Source organism: Panthera leo, chromosome D1 (genome assembly GCF_018350215.1).
Source record: "Panthera leo isolate Ple1 chromosome D1, P.leo_Ple1_pat1.1, whole genome shotgun sequence".
Classification (NCBI taxonomy): Eukaryota; Metazoa; Chordata; class Mammalia; order Carnivora; family Felidae; genus Panthera; species Panthera leo.
The window spans coordinates 31,100,428-31,123,450 of record NC_056688.1 but is presented as its reverse complement, the minus strand read 5'-3'; the positions used below and the strand labels follow the sequence as shown (position 1 = coordinate 31,123,450).

The window sequence follows — 23,023 nt, the reverse complement described above, 5'->3', positions numbered from 1 at the left end:
AATCCACATCCTTGATCTGTAATCACATATTTTTTCCTGAAAATAGAATAGCCCAGCCTGATATAACCCACTTTATTTCATAGACTTGGATCCAACTATCTTTTGGCAGTTTTGAGAAATAAATCCACATAACGATAAGATTCTTCACAACTGAGCATATTTTTAACTGATTCACATATTCAGCATTTTACTGAGTGCCTATCATGTGCCTGTCACTGTGGTCAGTGCTAGACTGAAAGCCATAGTGCTCTGAAGATAATTCTAAACAGGAATGCTGAAAGGTGATGAGAACTTCCTTAGGAAGCTATTTTGAAAAAGATCACACTCATGTGCTAAATAAATTGGGGGGTGGAGTGCTTGTTTAAAATATACATATATACATACATATATATATATATATATATATATATATATATATATATATATATATAATTTAATCACTTCCACCCCTACACTCCCCTCCTTCACTATATTCCTTCATGTATACACCATTGTTCTTTCTATGCCTCTAAACCTTACGTCCATCCTGTCTCCTCATCTGCACTAGTGGGGAGTGCTGTGCAGATGAGGAAAAGGAAGGTGTCATAGCTGGCAAACCTAAGCAGGAGTGTGGGTGACCTGATCCTCCTATATTTTTCCTCACAAAGCTTAGCACAAAGATTCTCTTCAGGGACTGCTCAGGTCCAGGATCTGGCAGCGCTCCCCCATCCTGACACGATGGAGTCCTACAGGCTAGGCTGCCTAGAAGAAGCCCAGGACACAGATGCCACAGATGCCAAAGCTCCGGGGGGGGGGGGGGGGGGCGGTGGCAGCACTCACGTGGTGAGGGTATTCAAGCCACAGGCTTTCATCTTCAGCAAGCGGTCCCTCCAGTATTCCTTGGGCACCCGGAAATAGTGCACAGAGCCCCCAAAGATCCAGAAGGTGGAGTCCTCCAGCATGAAGTGTTGGCCGTTGGCCTGCAGCCCTGATTGCCGGTGTCTCAGCCATGCAGGGACCAGATTATACCAGTCCAACCTGCAAAGAGAAAAGGCAGCTGGCAAGGCTGGCTTATCTTCAGCAATGAGCAGCACAGAGTGTTAGGAGACAGGGTTCTTCTCCACAGGCCTGCTTCTGAGGCCTTCAGAAAAGGCTCCCCACCCTCTGACTTAGCCAAACCTTGAAAGGCATCTTTCTTCAGCACACTCATATGCACCCCACTGTAGGAGAAGAGCAAGCTGAGACTATAGTCAGGAACAAGACAAACACAATGGTCAACATGGAGACTGTACTATGGGGACAGAGGGCGAGGTGGGGGCACACAGCACGGAATGGATATTCTCAGGGGGTGCAGGGTGCCCAGGGCAGGTGTGGCACGCAGGTTCCTACAATGGCCAGCTCTTCTAGGCCATTTGACTAAACATCAAAGAAGCAGCTACTTCAAATAGTACCTCTGAGCCACATTGTGGTCACAGCTGCCCGGCTTGAGGTGCAAATACCTGGAAGGAGGTATCTGGGTTAGAAACAGCATTTATTCATTGACCAAATTTCCAAGTCTTAATTATTATCTAAAGATCAAGTTGAAGTGATGATCTAGCACAACAGAGAGCCCCACCTGGGAGGGCTGTTGGAAAGTGTTAGTCCCTGGAAAAGCAACTCTTGACCAAGCGGAGCCCACTCAAATTGATCCCCATGACTAGAATTCCCTCCCTCTCTTTTCTCCCCAGTCTCCAAAGGCCATGAGAGAAACCCAGCAAGAGATGCTGGAGGAGCCAAGACATTCAAGAGAGTTGGAGAGAAAGAACCTCAGCTAGGCCAACATGGCGGAGAAGTAGGGGGACCCATACTTCCTGCCACTCTCAAACAAAGAAGTGCAGAAGCCAAAGGACTTTGAACACCAGAGCCTGGGAGGAAAAGAGACTGAATCTACTAGGAAGAAAATGGGGAAGCTGGAAAGAAGATAGGTGGGTAACTGCAAACTGGGGGAGATAAAAAACAGCCACATGGGCACGGAGTGGAGGCCCTCCCTTCAACGGAGAGACAAAGGGAAAAGAAAGAGCGGCTAGGGAAGTGCAGGACAGTATCTGGACAGGAGAAAGACCGGGGACTGAGACTGAGAGGGATCCGATCTCTAACTGCAGGGCTTTCTTTGGACTGGAGCTGGCTCTCTGTTGGTGCACCTGGAGAGGAGAGGAGCCTGGGTGTGGTGGTAGGTCAGGGGCTCAGTCCTCAGTTGGAGGAAGTGGTTCCCTCCCTGGAGGGCTATGTGATATTACAGAATCTGCCTGTGTCCGCCACTCCTGGGCACAGTGGCTGGGCCAAGGGTGCAGTCTGCAGGAGGAAAAGGCTGCCATCTCTCTGGAGTGCTGTGGGAAAAGACAAAGCCTGCCTGTGTCTGCCACCCCGGGGGCTCGTGGCGAAGGTGGTGGCTCTTGGTCCCCAGTAGGAGAAGGCTGTCCTCCCTGAAGTGTAGGGGCACAGACAAAGCTAGCCAGGACCACATATCCACCACACTGAGAGGCGCTTCCCCAGTGCCAGAGTGCACAGAGTGGGACTTTGAATCCTAGTCAAGCACAGGGTCACGGGAGTTGGTGGAGCGAGAAGGACCTCCCCACCTGTGCCCTCGGCACAATAAGGACGACTCAAACAGAGTCCATCGGGTCCAGCTCCGTGGAGAAGAGACTGGGGGATCACCATTCCACACACCCCCACCACCAAGGTGGGGCCTCAGGGATCAGTACTGGGGCCTAGAGTGGAGGTGGGTCCAGATTATGCCAAACCATGCCCCTTTGTGCTGGGTAACTGCGTATCCACCACAGCAGCACAGACCCTGCAGACAGCTACTCCCGACAAGGGACACAGCATTGCCTGGATTAACTCTAGGTCAATTCTGGATATATAGATATATTCTCCATTCCCCCCCCCCCCATTTCTCCTCCTTATCTCTTCCATGCCCTAGGCTGGTTACTCTGGTTATTGTCTGTCTAAACAGACATATTTAATCCATTGTCTTGATACATGTTCTACACCTCCTTATTTACACTCCTTTCTCTCTCTCTGGAATAATCAAGCAATATAGTTTCTCTGTCTGGGTAACTTTATCTGTTTCCTTTTCCCTGCCTCCTTCTTTATTTTCCTTTCTCTCCATCTGGATTAAGGCTTTTACCTCTCTGTCTAATCAATGTTTGTCTTTTCTCCCCCCACCCCCGCCCCCACGCTCCCCACCACCACTCCTCCTGTCATTTCTCTCCTTGTATGTTCTCTTCCATTAGCACTGCCTCCACCCTCTTCTTTACTTTAGTCAGTGTTTTGGGTTTTTTTGTTTTTAGTCTTTGGGTTTTTGTTTTTGTTTGTTTGTGTTGTTTGTGTGTTTGTGTGTTCTTGTCTCCTGTTTGTCTATTTGTTTTCCTTTACAGGGCTACTCCAAGGAACAAATCAAAGCACACCTGGAGGAGGGTCCAAAATATCACTAAGAGTAGGGTAATAAAAAAACCAAACACAACAGAGAGCAAGTAACCATCTCTGAAAAAACACCTCCTGAAGGGCCAGGCCCTGGACACTGTATAACCCTCCTTTCATATAGCGGTGCTTGCAGGTGCAGAGCACACAACAAGCATTTAAAATGCATAAGGGACAAAAAACTAGCCAAAATGACAAAACAGAATAATTCTCCTCAAATGAAATTCCAAGAAGTAACAACAGCTAACAAATTGATCAAAACCAATTTAAGCAGTATAACTGAACAAGAATTTAGAATAATAGTCATAAAATTAATTCCTGGTCTTGAAAAAAACAGAGGACAGCAGAGAATCTATTGCTACAGAGATCAAGGGACTAAAAAACAGTGATGATGAATTAAAAAATGCTATAAATGAGGAGCAAAATAAAATGGAGCCAGCCACAGTGAGGATTGAAGAGGCAGAGGGGAGAATAGGTGAATTAGAAGATGAAATTTTGGAAAAACAGCAACCTGAGAAAAAGAGAGACAAAAAAATCCAGGAGTATGAGGGGAGAATTAGAGAACTAAGTGATGCAATCAAATGGAACAATATCCATATCATAGGAATTCCAGAACAAGAAGAAGAGAGAAAAATGGGCTGAAGGTGTACTTGAACAAATCATACCTGAGAACTTCCCCAATCTGGGGAAGGAAACAGGCATTGAAATCCAAGAGGCACAGAGAACTCCCTTAGACGTAACTTGAATCGATCTTCTGCATGATATATCATAGTGAAACAGGCAAAATACAAGGATAAAGAGAGAATTCTGAAAGCAGGTATGGATAAATGGGCCATAACATACAAAGGTAGACACATAACGGTAGTAGCAGACCAATTTACTGAAACTTGGCAGGCCAGAAAGGAATGGCAGGAAAACTTCAATGTGATGAACGGAAAAAATATGCAGCCAATAATCCTTTACCCAGAAAGTCTGTGATTCAGAATACAAGGAGAGATAAAGGTTTTTGCAAACAAACAAAAACTGAAGGAATTCATCACCACTAAACCAGCCCTACAAGAGATCCTAAGGGGGACTCTGAGTGAAATGTTGCAAGGACCACAAAGTACCAGAGACACCACTACAAGCATGACCTACAGACATCACAATGACTCTAAACCCGTATCTTTCAGTAATAAAACTGAATATAAATGGACTAAATGCTCCAACCAAAAGACATAGGGTATGAGAACGGATAAAAAAACAAAAACAAAAACAAAAACAAAAACAAAAAAAAAAAACAAGACCCCTCTATTTGCTGTCTACAGGAGACTCATTTTAGACCTGAGGACACCTTCAGATTGAAAGTGAGGGGACAGAGACCCATCTATCATGCTACTGGAAGTCAAAATAAAGCTGGAGTAAACATACTTGTATCAGACAAATTAGACTTTAAATTAAAGGCTGTAACAACATTTGAAGAAGGGCATTATATAATAATTACAGGGTCTATCCATCAGGAAGAGCTAACTATTATAAATGTCTATGCACAGAATACGGGAGCCCCCAAATATATAAAACAATTAATCACAAACATAAGCAACCTTATTGATAAGAATGTGGTAATTGCAGGGGACTTTAACACTCCACTTACAGAAATGGATAGATCATCTAGACACACAGTCAATAAAGAAACAAGGGCCCTGAATGATACATTGGATCAGATGGACTTGACAGATATATTTAGAACTCTGCATCCCAAAGCAATAGAATATGCTTTCTTCTCGAGTGCACATGGAACATATCAAAGATAGATCACATACTGGGTCACAAAACAGCCCTTAATAAGTATAAACGAATCGAGACCATACCATGCACACTTTGAGACCACAATCCTATGAAACTTGAAATCAACCACAGGAAAAAGTCTGGAAAACCTCCAAATGCATGGAGGTTAAAAAACATCCTACTGAAGAATGAATGTGTCAACCAGGTAATTAGAGAAATTAGAAAATATATGGAAACAAATGAAAATGAAAATGAAAATACAACAATCCAAATACTTTGGGATGCAGCGAAGGCAGTCCTGAGAGGAAAATACATTGTAATCCAGGCCTATCTCAAAAAATAAAAAAATCCCCAATACAAAATCTAACAGCACACCTAAAGTAACTAGAAACAGAACAGCAAATACACCCCAAACCCAGGAGAAGAAGAGAAATAATAAATATCATAGCATAAATAAATAATATAGAACCTAAAAAAAACAGTAGGCAGATCAATGAAACCAAGAATTGGTTTTTTGAGAAAATAAACAAAATTGATACACCTCTAGCTAGGCTTCTCAAAAAGAAAAGGGAGATGACCCAAACAGATAAAATCATGAATGAAAATGGAATTATTACAACCAATCCCTCAGAAATACAAGCAATTATCAGGGGATACTAAGAAAAATTATATGCCAACAAAATGGACAACATGGAAGAAATGGAAAAATTCCTAAGCACCCACACACTTCCAAAACTCAAACAGGAAGAAATGGAAAACTTGAACAGACCCATAACCAGCGAAGAAATTGAATCAGTTATCCAAAATCTCCCAACAAATAAGAGTCCAGGACCAGATGGCATCGTGGGGAATTCTACCAGACATTTAAAGCAGAGATAATAACTATCCTTCTCAAGCTGTTCCAAAAAATAGAAAGGGAAGGAAAACTTCCAGACTCATTCTCTGAAGCCAGCATTACTCTGATTCCCAAACCAGACAAAAAAAGACAACTACATGCCAATATACCTGATGAATATGGATGCAAAATTTCTCAATAAGATACTAGCAAATCAAATTCAATGGCATATAAAAAGAATGATTCAGCATGATCAAGTGGGATTCATTCCTGGGATGCAGGGCTGGTTCAATATTTGCAAATCAATCAATGTGATATATCACATTAATAAAAGAAGAGATAAGAACCATATCATCCTGTCAATCTATGGAGAAAAAGCATTTGACAAAATTCATCATCCTTTCTTAATAAAGACCCTCGAGAGAGTCGGGATGGAAGGAACATACTTAAACATCATAAAAGCCATTTATGAAAAGCCCACAGCTAGTATCATCCTCAACGGGGATACACTGAGAGCTTTCCCCCTGAGATCAAGAACACGACAGGGATGTCCACTCTCACCGCTGTTATTTAACATAGTGTTGGAAGTTCTAGCATTAGCAATCAGACAACAAAAGGAAATCAAAGGCATCAAAATTGGCAAAGATGAAGTCAAGCTTTCACTTTTTTCAGATGACATGATACCCTACATGGAAAACCTGACAGACTCCACCAAAAGTCTGCTAGAACTGATACATGACTTCAGCAAAGTTGCAGGATACAAAATCAATGTACAGAAATCAGTTGCATTCTTATACACCAATAATGAAGCAACAGAAAGACAAATAAAGAAACTGATCCCATTCACAACTGCACCAAGAGTCATAAAATACCTAGGAATAAACCTAACCAAAGATGTAAAGGATCTGCATGCTGAAAACTATAGAAAGCTTATGAAGGAAATTGAAGAAGATACAAAGAAATGGAAAAGCATTCCATGCTCATGGACTGGAAGAATAAATATTGTTAAAATGTCAATACTACCCAAAGCTATCTACACATTCAATGCAATCCCAATCAAAATTGCACCAGCATTCTTTTCGAAGCTAGAAAAAGCAATCCTAAAATTGTATGGGACCACAAAAGACCCCGAATAGCCAAAGTAATATTGAAGAAGAAAACCAAAGCGGGAGGCATCCCAATCCCAGACTTTAGCCTCTACTACAAAGCTGTAATCATCAAGACAGCATGGTATTGGCACACAAACAGACACATAGACCAACAGAATTGAATAGAGACTCCACAATTGGACCCACAAATGTATGGACAACTAATCTTTGACAAAGCAGGAAAGAATATCCAATGGAAAAAAGACAGTCTCTTTAACAAATGGTGCTGGGAGAACTGGACAGCAACATGCAGAAGAATGAAACTAGACCACTTTCTTACACATTCACAAATGCAAACTCAAAATGGATGAAGGACCTGAATGTGAAATAGGAAAAAATCAAAAACATAGAAGAGAAAGCAGGAAAAAACCTCTCTGACCTCAGCTGCAGGAATTTCTTACTTGACACATCTCCAAAGGCAAGGGAATTAAAAGCAACAATGAACTTTTGGGACCTCATGAAGATAAAAAGCTTCTGCACTGCAAAGGAAACAATCAACAAAACTAAAAGGCAACCAACGGAATGGGAAAAGATATTTGCAAATGACATATCAGATAAAAGGCTAGTATCCAAAATCTATAAAGAACTCACCAAACTCCACACCCGAAAAACAAAGAATCCAGTGAAGAAATGGGCAGAAGACATGAATAGACACTTCTCTAAAGAAGACATCCAGATGGCCAACAGGCACATGAAGAGATGTTCAACGTCACTCCTCATCAGGGAAAGACAAATCAAAACCACACTCAGATACCACCTCATGCCAGTCAGAGTGGCTAAAATGAACAAATCAGGAGACTATAGATGCTGGAGAGGATGTGGAGAAATGGGAACCCTCTTGCACTGTTGGTGGGAATGCAAACTGGTGCAGCCGCTCTGGAAAACAGTGTGGAGGTTCCTCAAAAAATTAAAACTAGATCTACCCTATGACCCAGCAATAGCACTGCTAGGAATTTTCCCAAGAGATACAGGAGTGCTGATGCATAGGGGCATTTGCACCGAAATGTTTATAGCAGCACTTTCAACAATAGCCAAATTATGGAAAGAGCCTAAATGTCCATCAACTGACAAATGGATAAAGAAATTGTGATTTATATACACAATGGAATACTACTTGGCAATGAGAAAGAATGAAATCTGGCCATTTGTAGCAACATGGATGGAACTGGAGAGTATTATGCTAAGTGAAATAAGTCATACAGAGAAAGATACCATATGTTTTCACTCTTATGTGGATCCTGAGAAACTTAATAGAGGAGTATGGGGGAGGGGAAGGGGTAAAAAATACATTACAGAGAGGGAAGGAGGCAAACCATAAGAGACTCTTGAATAATGAGAACAAACTGATGGTCGATGGTGGGGGGGGGGGGGAGGAGAGGGGAAATTGGAGATATATATATATATATATATATATATATATATATACACACACAAATTTATATATATATATACATATATATACATATACATATATATATACACAAATTTATATATATATACACATATATACACATATATACATATACATGTGTATATATGTGTATATATGTGTGTGTATACATATATATATATATATATATATATATATATATATATATATATATGAGAGTTGGAGACAGAAAACAACAGCGTGAGTGAGTGAGTGAGTGAGTGAGTCGGGGGCAAAAGCAAATTTCCATTGGTGCCTCTTCTATGCCCACTTTTCATTACAGTTCCTGCCACTAGAAGTCATATTGCCTTGCAGGGCTCTTCTGCATAAAAGAGCTCCCTAAAGTGCTGCTGGTCTTTCCATTCCTTTTGTAACACTGGCTAAAACTGTGCCACTGCTTAAGGCCCAAATTGCTTCATTCAATTGATACTGATACACACTGGGGACTGTCATTGCTTAGAAGAAACAGAGATGCATGAACCAAAATGGGCTGAGATCTTCAGTCTTGATTCTGGGTTCAGCCATTCTCTGTGCACTTCAAATAGGAACTCTTTCACAGAGCTCTGGCCAGCCACAGGGACCAATGGTGCAGGTCATGGGGGCAGAGAACACATGCATGTCGCACACCCCATCATTGACTCTCCCAATGTGCTTATTGGATGAGCCATCCCTCCTGCTCTCTCTCCATTTCTTCCACAGCCCTGTATTCCTGCTGGGTCCTTTTCCTACATGCCAGCCAGCTTCTCCTCCACCTACAATGCCAAGTGCTTCAGCTCTGCATATAAAGTTACATACCCTACACTGTAAAGCAGCTGGAGACCTGCTATTAATGGGAAAAATTCAATTGCACACACTCCTCAGGAAGTTAGCTCCCGTCCTACCAAAGTTCCTCCAAACCAGATGCTTCTGACATGTACAGTGTTCTCCACATCACTGTACACTCAGATAATTACAAATTATCGGCTGCTGTAAGCCAAGCGCAAAGATAAGGCCAGGGCTGGCCCTCCAGGGCATGTAAGGCCTGCAGTCCACACAGGGTCCCAAGCTGAGAAGGCTCCCTTGCAACAAGTAGTTAAATAAGCCACAGAGATCTAATCCACAGTGCAATGAATATAGATAATATTGTACTATAATTATGTCATGTGATAAATACTGCTACAGTGGCAATCATATTACAACATATAAATGTATCAAAGCAACACACTGTACACATAGTTTCAGACACACTACCTTCATCCTGAAATTCTTAATATTTTTTAAACAAGGGCCCCATATTTTCATTACGCACTGGGCCCCACCCGTTAGGGTAACCTGGCCTAGCAGTGGCAGAGGGCAGTAGCTGAAATATATATATAGCTAATTGTTGAATGAAGAAATTATCTAAATCATCCAGGAGGAGTCAGAAGGCTTTGTTTAGACGATAACTATTTCACAGGTCTTGAAGGCAGAGAATATAAGAAAACAGAGGAAACTAGGGGCAAAAGTATTAAAAAGTGAATGCAGATGTACTCCAAGAATAGCAAGCAGACTGGTGAGAAGACTGTATGAGCAGTATCCCAGCCTGGAGCCCCTCAACAGTGTATGCCTGGCACTGGCACTCACCGCTCACAACTGCTTGCTACAGTCTGGAATTGGTACAGAAATTGAGGTACCTTTACCGTAATGAAGGTAATTTTATGTCTGTTGAAGCTCATCATAAAAGCTGGGGCAGGGACTTTGTATATCTTTTCATTTCCTTTTTCTAGTAATAATTTTTGAATGTGTTTTATCAAGTAACAGACTAGAAAAAAAATTTTAAAGAAGGAAAAATGATTCTTCACCACAGACAGATTGAGAAGTATTGCTCTAGACCAGAAACAACAGTCTGTCCTTGGGCAGTTGTGATCAGAGCTGGGAGGACAAATATATTGACCAGTTCAGTTTACCAGGCTTAGCAACCAAATGGATGTAGGACGTATGAGACCAAAACAGTGTGAAACCACTTCAGCAGAAGCCTTCCTAGCACTTTGCTGAAGTCAGCTACAGCACAAAAAGAGAGGTTTGGGTTTAGACACAGTGGCTCTCAAAGCTGGTCCCATATCTGAATCACCTGGGAAACTTAAAACAATGAATGCCCAGGCCCCACTCCTGACCAGTTAATGACCTTGGAGGTGGGGCACAGGTATTGGTAGTTTTTAAAAGCTCCTCCACAGATCGGAGCAAGGCTGAGCCACTGGTCTAGGGCAAGTTTTACAGGAGGGTATGGGGCAAATCAGGGACCCTGATGGCCAGAGTAGGGAGAACAGGAGGCCAAGAAGGCAGAGGTGACACAGACATCACTGACCACTTGGGAATATTGTAAATGGCCACTATGGGCAAAGAAAATTATGTTGATCTCCTCCTTCCTACTTCTCACAGCCACCAGGACCCAGAATTCATGATGCCACTGCAGGACTGAAGTTATGCTATATTATAGTTGAAACAGTCATTTGTGAATAACCTGGGAACCTAATCACTTTTTCCTTTCTCTAAACAGAAAAGTTCCATGTTCCAAGTGACTTGTAAGTGATATTTCAGAATATAGTTCTTCCAGAGGACCACCTGTATGGGAAAGTGAAAACAAGAACAATATTTGCACAAGGAGGATCTGGACATGATCCTGGCCCTACCCTTGTAGGACCATCACTTTGGGTCAGTGACACTAGCTCTGTGGCCATGAGTTTCTTCCTCTGTAAAATGGGTGAATGCCTAACTGTTCACAAAGACCCTTTGAAGGTCAGATATAAATTAAATACTCTGAAACATGCTATAAAGGAGTTTTGTGGATATTTGAAATGCTTATTTTTGTATGCTTTGTATATTAGAATAGCCTCAGTGTGGGTTTTTTTTTATGTCCTTAATAGGAAATAATCCCAATCTTTCCATTCTTAAGCATTTAATTTTCTGTCTAACCATGTTTTATGCACAAGATTTTGTGTCAAGTCATCTTATTACAGTTTATAAAATTTTACAACAAAAGGTCTGTCCAGTGGGATCCTGTCAAACCAACCCAGCCCCTTGACCAGCAGTCAGCAAACCCCAGGTGTGGGCCAAAGCCACTTCTGTCTTTGTGTAGTCAGCAAGCTATGAATGTCTTTCACATTTTTAAGTGGTTAGAAAAATAAAATCAAAAGAGCAAGATGTGGGAACACAAAAAAATTATATTAACTTCACATTTCAATGTTAATAAATAGTTTTATTGGCACCCTGCCATGCCCATTCGTTGACATACTGTCTGTGGCTGCTTTGGGGCATAGTGATGTTGACGTGAAAGATACCATGTAGTCTGCAAAGCTGAACACATTTGCTACCTGGCCCTTTACAGTAAACTTCCCTTTACAGGAATCCTGCCCTGAAGGATGAGGCCTTATATACTAAAAGGAGGCCTCAGGCCCTCTGTGGCCACTGTCTGGGCCTCCTAGCCATCTCCTTGCTTTGGCTCTTCCCCTTAGCTCTTCCCTTTGACTATAAGCTCCTGAGTGTTCTGACTGCATCTGAAGTTTCTCATACCGCATGCACAGGACAGGTTGTTTTCCTCATATCTGCTCCAAAGAACACACTCTGCCCTCATGCCTCATCTACTCACTAGGCTTTATGTACTCTCCCCACTGGACACTTCTAGGCATCCCTTAGGTCCTCCACCCTTCAGGCTCACCCCAGGCTAGAGTGAGGAAGAACTGATGGACAGATTCTCTTCTTAAACACAGAGATACATTGACCAGTGGTAATAATACGTATTTTTGCCGGTGGTAAAAATACACACATGCACGCACAAAATCTCATTACTTTTAAAGACAGTGAAAATACAATTCAGCAGTCATGCCACCAGGCAGCAATCCTTATCCACTGGCAAGAACTTCAAAAGAACAATCTCCAGCTCACCAAGCTCACATCACTGACCCCAACTTTTATTTAGGACTGTGTCTCCCAAATGATGCGAGAGCCTCCCTCTCTCCACCCACTCGGTGCAGAGGTGCTGATGGTGCTGGAAGCACTCTCTGTGACCCTCATTCCAAAATACTTCCTGCTAGTAAGAGAGTCTCCCTAATCTGTCCCCTCCTTCTGGATTTACATCTCCAGGTGTGCACTGCACCTGCAGGGTAACTTCATCTGGAGTTTGATAAAAATGCAGAAACTCAGGCTTTACCTGAGACCTGAATCAGAATCTGCATTTTGACCAGACCCCACAGTAAAGTTTGAGAAGCACTAATCTATATTTTGTCCTTTGATATACGTATATGCCATCTCTTCCTGGACAGAGCTTGTATTTGCTAGTGTCTTTATGTGCTATCACTTTCAAGATTTTTTAAAATAAATATTACCTCTCAGTGCTTGTTTAGAGGCATGAAACTAACACTGCAAATAAAAAAAGCTAGCTTGTAACTCCAAATTCTAGAGAATTCAACTGTTTCCTTTCTGAAATCTTTCTGGCAGGTTACTAGGTGAATTTTTAATACATTAATAAAAGGGATGAATTCACTGAGAAAATGAGGATGATAAATTTGGTATTTCTCCAAGGAATCCACTGTGAAAAATGAGATGATATATATTAGAGCTTCATAAACGAGAAAACACCGTGAAAATGGTTATTAATACTGATAATGATCATTAGTACTTGTTACCATAAGTTAATAATAACCTCAGTGCTTCCTGAATAATTAACTCAGTAATAACAAAATAAGGACAATGGAAACTATATTGGTTACATGAGGTTGGGAGACACTTTCCTTCTAAATTAGGCCTGTTACCACAGAGCAAACCAAACCTTTAGGAAACCCTGTTCCCTTGTTTGTGTTGTTTTTCCCAGTGAGCAACTCATTCATGTTGAAAGTTTTTGTTTCAGATTGTGGAAAGCTTTTCTGTGTGTCTGTTTGTTTTTTAGATTGTGGAAAGCTTCTTTTTTTTTTTTTAAAGAAATCCCTGCACCCAACACGGGGCTCAAACTCAAAACCCCAAGATCAGGAGTTCCATGCACTACCAACTGAGCCAACCAGGTGTCCCTTGTTGAAACTTTTTTTTTTTTTTTTTTTTTTTTTTTGATACAGGGCATCTGCCTTCTTTTTAGCTGGAGCGTATTTTACTTTCTCCTGGAATTTTTGTTTGCCTTTGTATCTTAGCTTCATAGTAGGATAAGTAAATTTTCAGTCCTTGAATAAACTGAAGAGCAGGCCTTGGTCACTGACCTGACCTGTCCTCAGGTTTGCCCTGATCAGAGTCCTACTCTGTTCACAGTCTACAGTGAGGTTCCTGGAAAGTGGCACACATGTCAGATTTCTGACGGGGCCCCACACAATGTAACAATACCTCTACATTCTGGTTACTTCCATCCCTTTTGGCAGGTGATATATGCTGTGTGAGCCATAGATGCAACAGGTTATAGCAGAAACATTAGGCAGAGGACTTGGGGCCTGAGTTTCCCAGGTGAGGAGTTGCCATCAGGCAGAGACTGGGAGTGTGGAGGGGTAGAGAGATGAATCCTTCTTATATTTTATCACAGTAGTGGATCATAAGGACAAGGGACACAGCACAGGCTCTACACAGGCCAGGCTTCACCAGACATGGTCAAAAGTGCTGAGTTAATGTGCTTGAATTAGAAAAGGCAGATGAGCAGGTGGCAAACTTACAATTTCTTTCATGTGAAATGGGTCCCTGAATTGATTCTCAGATCTCAGAAAGAGTCTTCAGGGTGGGGTAGGAGAAGAGCCAGATCCGGTCGCTTACTTGAATGATCTTGAATGAAGTATGCTCATTGAAGCAGGTCTGAAATGGTTCTTTCCATGCCAGAAGGCATCCCTATATCACCTGTAAATCCTGAAAATATATTGGTCAGTAACTGGGGCCATTGTAGAACTGGGAAGCTTCACCTGGGGTCACAGCCATCTCCTTCAGCTTTCTGTCATACCACACAGTCTGACCAGATTCAGACCAGTATCCATCGACCAGATGTGACAGAGACAGCATCATCAACTTCTGGAGCATGGTGGCCTCCAGCATAGACCAGGCAATGCCCATACAATTTTAGGCTCTCCAAGGGTATGGACAAGCTCAGGAGATGAAGTAGGAATCTGCAGAAATAGTCCTTCAAGTCACAGAACATAAGTCTTCGCTGGTCCTAAGGACTGGTTATTTTGGCACTATATGTAATGTATACTTGAGATATGACAACTTACAAATCCAATTTCCAGGTGCACTGTGAACCCATCAGGGCCACCTTGAGAAGAGGTTCAATCTGGGTCCAAAGCATCACATTAAAGATGATGACCAAGGAAACACTCACATCTTCATTAATCCAAGTATTCATGCTAGAAACCATTATTTAGATGGCAGTTATGTTAAACTGCCCAAAAGACATCATCATGCATAGAAATCTCCTCACTTGGATTTAAAATACAAATTTCTAGTCGTCACTCTCAAGATCCTAATGTGGTTACAGGCTCCCATGAGGCCCTATTTCCTTGGGCATTCTGTTCCCCTCAACTGTGCACTTGGGGATATTTTGGCCTTACCAGCCTTAAGGCTATACACTCCTCCCTCAGTGGGGAATCGTGAAGGCCTAAGGAAGGAGCTGCCCATTCTTTGACCCAGGCCAGTGCCTTTAATGCCTCTAATCCAGAATAATGGCTCTCGGATCAATCCTGGAACCCCAAGAACTTCAATCCCAGGGAAATGGAACTCTATCCTTGTAGCTGATCCAACTTCCTGGATGTGATCCTTGGCCTGTGCCCAAAGCTTTAGGCTCCTGCTCTGCTAGAACAGCATTAAATATTTCCAAAGGGGTTGAACCTTCCATTTCAAAAGCTAGCATAACCTCATTTTGCAGGTCATTTTGCAGCATTCTGCAGGTCGATGGCACTGCTACAATCTTAGTACCTCTGTCTTTCCCTCTGAAAAGGCTTCTTGGTGAGCCAGGAACTGGCCTAGCATGCAGACTCCAGCAAGTCAGGCCAAGTGTCTACCTACATGATCCAGGGACATGCTGTTGGTTTGGAGGGCAACATCTTCCAAATGCTGTAGGAAGTTTGTATTGAATAAGCACCTACTAGACCAAAACCTTGAGACCCAAAGGTGAAGCAACAAAACAGTTCAGGAGTAATCAACCACATATTAACAATAAAAAGTGTCCTGATGTTATGTAACAGAAATTTTTCATTATGGGAAAATTTCCCACTGATAGCATCATAAATAGAAAAAAAGATTATATCTCAACTTAGAGAGGGGTGAAAATTCTGTTAGATGACCCAGAGGACTCTACTGATAGCAAGACTCCCCTCTTAGAGTACTTGTGGAATCAGAATAAAATGATTTAATGACACAGCAGCAATACAAATATGCTCAACATTTTTTTTAATCAGTCGCCACTGCATGAGACTTATCTACATAGATATACAAGAAATGTACTAGCTCTTAAAGACACAAAGAACCTGTGCACATACAAAGTAAACAGAATTTTCCCCTCGGACTTTAGAGCTCAGAATCTCCCTCACAATGATCCAACAGAAACAGAATGTGCTATTTTACTTACTTATTTTAACTTATTTTTACTTACTTATTTTAAATGTCTATCAATATTTAAAATGAATATCTTATATGGTCAGCAATCCTAGAGACAGAAATATACCAACAGATATTCATTGTAACTTTGTGGGTTTTCTTATTTGTTTTTACTTTATATTATTTTATTTTAATTCCAGTGTAGTTAACCTACGTTGCAACTTTGCTTGCAGTAGCTAAAATATTGGAGACAATCGATGTTCATCAATAGGAGATTGTTTGAATAAATTATGTCCCTAATGGACAAATGGGGTAATAATACATAGAGCTGTCTTGTCGTATATGTAATTCCCCTGAAGAAATCATTATTAGTAATCACCTCTGCTAGAGGTGAGAGGGGTACCTTAGGACCAGAAGTGGAGGCTTTATTTTCCTCTTTATATTATTTGAATATTTTATCCTTACAGATTACCTACTCACAAAGTAAACTTTGCAGGAAAAGCAGCATGCTCTTGAAAGGAACAATGCCACTGTCTTGCTGTGCACGGATGCATGAAATCAGTGAGGATCATCACCTAAGAGGGTCTACCCAGTAGACCCAGTCAAGAGTTATTTGCTTCATTACCATTAGCCTCTAAAAATACCCCTGCCCTTCTATTGCAGGAGAATCTCACACAACATGTGTGGCCTTTAATATCCAGAGCAATAGATTTAAGCAAGAAATAAACCTGAATGGGGAAGAAGCAGAAAATATCCCTATATGAAAAGAATTCTGCTAGATTATAGGGGAGGAACCAGAGAAAGGGGGCTGGCCTCCAGAATCCTTCTCAGGTGCTAAATATTCTGAAAATACTGACCTAAACTCCAGCATATCCTGAATCTTCATTAGAAGAGCATTCAAGTCAGTATAATGGAACTCTGAGTCATCGCATCAAAGATTAAGCACTTTTATTTCACTTGCTACTTCCTTGACCTGTGCATTCCTTGAATGCACAGAAAACTCTTTGGCTAACCTTCCAATACTTCTGCTGCTCAGGCTGTGCAGCTTTTGCCCCAAATTTAATCTCCATGTTCTTGCTTCAAGACACTCTGGTCCCTTCAGTTGGCTAGTACAGCACTGTAAGAATCCCAGTGCCAACTCTATCTTCCCAGCACAGGACGGCTCAGACATCCTACCTCTCTCTGACTGAGCCACTGCCCAGGTAGCCATGTGTCCCCACTTGTGTCAGAGAAATGACTACCTGCTGAAAGAGACACTTCCCACATGCTGAAAACTTCACTACTAGAAGATGAAAGGAACAGTGTTCAAAGAGTTCAAACATTCCAGGGAATATGACTCAGGCCTCAAGCAGGATAAAGTCCTAAAACAGGCAAAGCTCATAAAATCGGTGACCTCACAGAAGGCCAGGAAGAGAGGCACAATTTGCCCACACACCCTTGGAAGACAGCACTTTCTGTAATATGGATGAAAGAAGGTGACCAGGTCATGTTGCTAAGTTATCCACCTCCTCTAAGGAGAAGACTGATAAGGTTCTCCTCTTCTTTCCTTCAAGAACTTTGGATCTGGAATCCAGGTAATGTCAGTGAAGGAGCACTAAATGAGGCAGAGCTGGGCAAAGAGATGAACTTACCTTTACAGAGGCATGATGCAGGGTGCCTACCTGGCCACTTTCCTCTCTCCTAACTTTTGCCAGCTAAAATATCAGGTATACGAGATACAGAGTTAATTGGATTATTGCTCACTGATGCATTTATATTAAGGAAAAAAGTCATGAGTAAGAACTATGCCTTGATCATATCAAGCAGGAATTCTTGCATTCATGGAGTGGGAGTAGGAAAGAGAAGGAGAGGGAGCTGGTTCAGACATGGTTCACATTGATAAGCACCAAAGATCTCCAAATGATATGCTGAGTAAAAGAAACCAGATAAAAACAGAGTACATACTTTAGGACTGCATTTCTAGAAAACTCTAGAAAATGCAAACAAATATATGGTGCCAGAAAACAACAGATCAGTGTGCCTGGGGCTGCGGAAGCAGAGAGGGGCAGGAGAGAGAGATGCAAAGGGGCATAAGGAAATCTCTGGGGCTGATGGATATTTTCACTGTCTTAATTGTGGTGGTATTTTCATGTTTGAAATTCTGAATTTTCATATTTTGAAAATTTTATATATATATATGTTGATCTATATATACATAAATTATATATATATTTATATATATATAACTATATAGATATATAAAATTATATATATATTTATATATAACTATATAGATATATAAAATTATATATATATATTTTATATATATATATATCTATAAAATTTTCAAACTGTGCAAGCTAAACATGCAAGCTTATTGCTAACAATTATACTGCAGTAAAGGTAATTTGAGACCACTGTTCAATCTAAGGAAAAAAAAAAGAGGTCATCCTCAAAAGTCATCTTTGTCCTCCTATTTCTTGGATGTGATATAATCAAACAGTTATGATTGATTATGAACCAGCATAAGGTAAAGTTCATGGGAAAAAACAAAAGCTGGATCCCAGCAGCCCCTTCCCTTCCCCCACCCACTACCTGCCTTCTGAGGTACAAGAAAAGGGCTGATCCTAACAGCTCAGCTCCACAAAGCTGCCAGCTAAGTAGCCAATTCCCTTGTGACCTATATTCCACTGGCCACATCCACATTCCCGGCTACTGCTGGGAAAGGTCCCCACCTCCAACTCAGTTAATGATCCAGTCAAAGCTAGAGCAAGGCAAGAAGAGGAAGCAACAAAAAGTGTGTTTTCCTCTGGCCTCCAGAGATAATCCTTGGTGCCCAGCCCATGCAAGACAGGACGAATTGATCAGAAAGCCTATTACCATGATGGTGATACAATCAAAAAGATGCCCAAAAGACATATATTGTGAAGGACCCTAAGAGACGGCCCTGAATTTGGGTCAGAGCTTCTCTGTCTTACCTAGTATAAAAGAAGTAATAACAAGGATAACAATGACTTTACTAAGCATTTCAAACTATTTCCTCAGGCTTGAGTCACAGCTATTCCCAGGAACCTCCATAAGCCCCTGACTGATTCCTGCTGCAGCCACCCCAACCCAGGTATGGACATGGTTAACTCACCTGTGAGAAGCTCAGGCTTCTTCACAGCCAGTCAACTACCTGACACCTCATCTTCTTTCATGCCAGACATCAACAAATACCCAGCCTCCCTCCCACACCTTTTCCTGTGGACTATTAGGGTGCACTATCTGGCCCAACTCAAGCCCCTCAGAGCTGCTCCTCATAATGACCTGGCTGGGTCCCATGCATGGACTGCCATATCCTTGACCTGCATCAATAGACAAACAACATGCTACTTGCACACCTCTGGCCTTTCTCTCTGTGGTGTGGGCTCCTGATACCCTGCTGCATGTCAGAGGCTCCTGTTGCCTCTGCTTTGAGTAATCCTTCTGGGGTTTGCATCAGCCTTGCATCAGGAGGAAGGCTGAGCATCCTACAAGAGCCAGAGCCAGTCTTCAAAGAGGAATGGGTTAGAGATCACTGACAAGATGGAAAAAAAGTCTTAGGAACAACTGGGGAAACAAAATGCCTCTTTAATTTTCTGAGCCCCAGAGTAAGAAGAGTGCCGTGTCTTTCTCTCAAACAATATCATGACATCCTTCCCAACACCAAAGTCAAGAACAGGTAAAACAAAGAAGACATGTAAGTCTTGAAAAGGTGGAAATAGAAAGAGTTTCTGAAGGTGTTCTTGTGGCAGCAAAATACATTCAGATATTCACTTCCATCAAAAACTTCCCTATCTCCTGGAGGAAACTCAGAGAAACTAACAAAGGGGATAGAGAAGAAGCAAAAGCTAAGTGGTGTTGTCTGCCCGGACTCAGCTTCAACATTAACTTTCAGTGCCAAAGCATTTGATACTGCTGGTCTGTGTTCCCAGCAACACTGGAGGTTTTGAATATGGAAAGTGCCAGCAATCTACCTGAAAGACATGGTCAGGGTTATAGAATACTATAAATAGATACAGTTAACAAAAAATCTGGGCTAGGGCACCCATGCAGGCTGTGGGTAAGTTATTCTATCATTAAACACAACCATTTGCCACAGACAACACTTTGCAAAAGGGGACTGGGAAGGAGTGAGCTGGTGACTGACAAATGGAGAGAGAAGCTGTATCAATCCTAGAGTGGGGCAAATAAATCCAGGGCTGAGGATCTTGGAGGACCCATGGGACAGCGTTCTGCTGACTGCTCTGGGAAGTCAAGATCTACCATAGCTGGGAGCCCCGGAGCTCCGGCCTCTGCGGAATAGACAAGCCTTCTAGCAGGATTGGTAGGAAAGTACGGACCCGGGAGAAAAACAGAAGCAGGTTCCCCAAGGAGGACTAGGGGCGGAGCAGTGATGGGGGACATTTGAAAGAGACCTGAAAGCTAGTTCTGTTGTCCTTCCCAGAGAGCTGGGAGTATCCACGAGGAAAGCAGAGCCCGGGCATCAGAAGCACAGAGAAAGAGTGGGGAAGCTCTAGGACACAGACGCCTGGAGACTGAGCGGGTAGCGCCTAGTGTGACCCAGGGGCCTGGATCTCGAGGCAAGGAGCAGAGTGCCTAGTGATGCAGGGGGACGCCAGACCCAAAGAAGAAGAGACTGAAGAGCCCTTCCCCGTGGGGGCTCGGAATTCGCGGGATGCAGACTCTTGGTGCCGCCTCCCTCAGGTGAGAGGGGAGGCGAGAACTACGGGTGTGTAAGGCTGAGATGTCTGGAGTCAGGCAGGTGCCGGGCGGGGCTCTCTCACCTGCGGAGCACCAGGTAACTCAAGATCACCAGCAGCAGGAGTCCGAGTGTGCGGCTGGGCTTTCGCCCGACGCTCCACTTGCTCATCGCGCGGCTTGGAGGGACCGCAGCTAGCATTCCAGCCAGCACTCAGCCGCGCGCGCGGGAGGCTAGACGCGGGGGGCGGGGCCGCACCCCGGTCGCCTGGGCTACCTGACAGCGGCCCGCCCGGCCCGCAGGCGCTCATTCGCTGAAGCCCTCGGCCCCGCCCCTCGCGCCGTCGGGCTAGCGTGGGCGGGAACGGGGCCTAGAACTGGCTGCAGCCCCGCGCTACCCGGCGGTTCTCGAGGTCTGCCACGCCCCAAGTCTCAAAGAGGCATTGGCTGTTTCTGCGGATATTTACCTGCACGTGATATGCAAACGGTGCAAAATACCCGGCGCGTGTAGCCCAGTCCTTGCACACTCGTAGAGCACACCCCACCCCCCACCCCCACGCTACATTAGCAAGCAGCGATTAAAGGCACCTGCAAAGCCAACGCACTATCTTAAAGCAATTCAGATTTTGAAGAAAGAAAAATTTGTAGTGACATATGTGAAAAGTCAAAACGTTGTAGAATTTTCTTTAGACATAATTTATGGCTTAGTGTGGTTGACGTTTGCATCGCATGGGGATGGTGGGGTGCCGAGAAAGGAACACCAAAATATCTTTTGCCTTTAGTCTCCACAAGTCTTGTTCCGGTCCTGACTCCCAGAACATTCAATTTTTTATCTTTAAAAAGTCCAGATAAAATACTCACATGAAAAGGACGAATAAAATTCTTATTCTGGTACAGAATTATATCACAAAGGACATTGTGTAAGATTTGGGCAAACTTATGCTTTCTAACAATCACACACCTAACTCATGCCAAGAACAGAATTCAGATTTTATTGAAAGAAAATCTGAAACATTTTCTAGGAAGGCTAATGTTTTTTCAGAGCACCCGAGTTTCTAGAAAATACCCCGTTTCATGTTTCAAAACTACTTCTGTCACTTGTACATAGTTTTGAAATTGTAAAGTTGATAGGAACAAAATGAGATTTTACTTTTCAGAACAAAGACATGCAGAGTTTGGTGTGAAGAGTCCTTTTTGTAGCATTGGGAAAATATTTAGTCAGGTAGCAAAAAACCAAGAAGCAAAAACAAACAAGAGGGGAGGATAGCAGGGCCAGAAGCATTCCTGGAGACATTTAGAGAGAGAAGTAGCTACCCCTTAGCACACTGTACAAAATCAGTACCTTTTCTCCATTTTTAAAGGCATGTAATTGTTTGATACATACTAGGAGTATGATGAAAATATTTTGGTATAATTGTGATAAAAGATAGCCCATGAAACATGGAGAAAGTGTTAAAGTCTAGCCCCCTTTTTACCTTTGGAGGCCCATCCCTGGCACATACCCAACACTCACCCCTCACTCCTTGTGATATCGCTGGGGAGGAGTACAATCTATTACACATAAGGGTATTCTAAAGTTACTTAAACAATACCAGCAGCTCCATACTTTTTCAGATATTAGCAAAAACTAATGAGCTATAAAACCCCTGAAATTCTTAGCCCAACTCTATTACCCTTGTTTTTATTTATGGAAGAAAACATAAATAACTCAGTGCTTTAAAAATAATCATTACCCCTTAACCCTCTGGGAAGCACAGAACTATAGACACAACTACTCACACTTTAAGAGCAATTTTACTTTATCTTGATTTAATGATACCACGGAGAGTGTTACAAAGATAGCACTAATCTGAGAGGTGTTTTGCTGAGGAGCCAAGACTTTTGGGTTTTAAAATATTAGCAAGATACTCCTTCAAAATACTCTTTTCAAAATGTTTAATGAATTTAACCCAAGGAAGACAATGAAATACTCAAATCCCTGGGAATGTAAGCTACAGTTAAATGAACTGGCCTGATAGAGATGAAAACAAAGTGTTCTGGCAAGGTGCATGAGGTGGAAACAAATCCCTGACGCTCAGGAATCATAATCTTCACAGGTCACCTTTCTGGGGTCAAGGGTTTTGCTTTAGAAAATATACAAAAAAAAAAAATTAGTGAAGTCCTGTTGATATCCTCAGCCCACAGCTCAGCTATTAG

At 42.4% G+C, this 23,023-nt stretch overlaps 1 protein-coding gene across 2 annotated transcripts in view; it reads right to left on the bottom strand.

Annotated features, from left to right (window-relative positions):
* The window catches only part of LOC122200713 (beta-galactosidase-1-like protein 2), a 63,432-nt gene extending 42,403 nt beyond the window's left edge, over positions 1–21,029 (bottom strand). For both annotated transcript variants that reach the window (XM_042906442.1, XM_042906441.1), the window contains exons 1-2: positions 20,914–21,029; positions 820–1,017 (exon numbers count right to left, since the gene is read on the bottom strand). In XM_042906442.1, coding sequence (XP_042762376.1) covers positions 820–1,017; positions 20,914–21,029 — 314 coding nt within the window. The remainder of the gene's footprint in view (positions 1–819; positions 1,018–20,913) is intronic.
* Between the last annotated feature and the right edge of the window lie 1,994 nt (positions 21,030–23,023).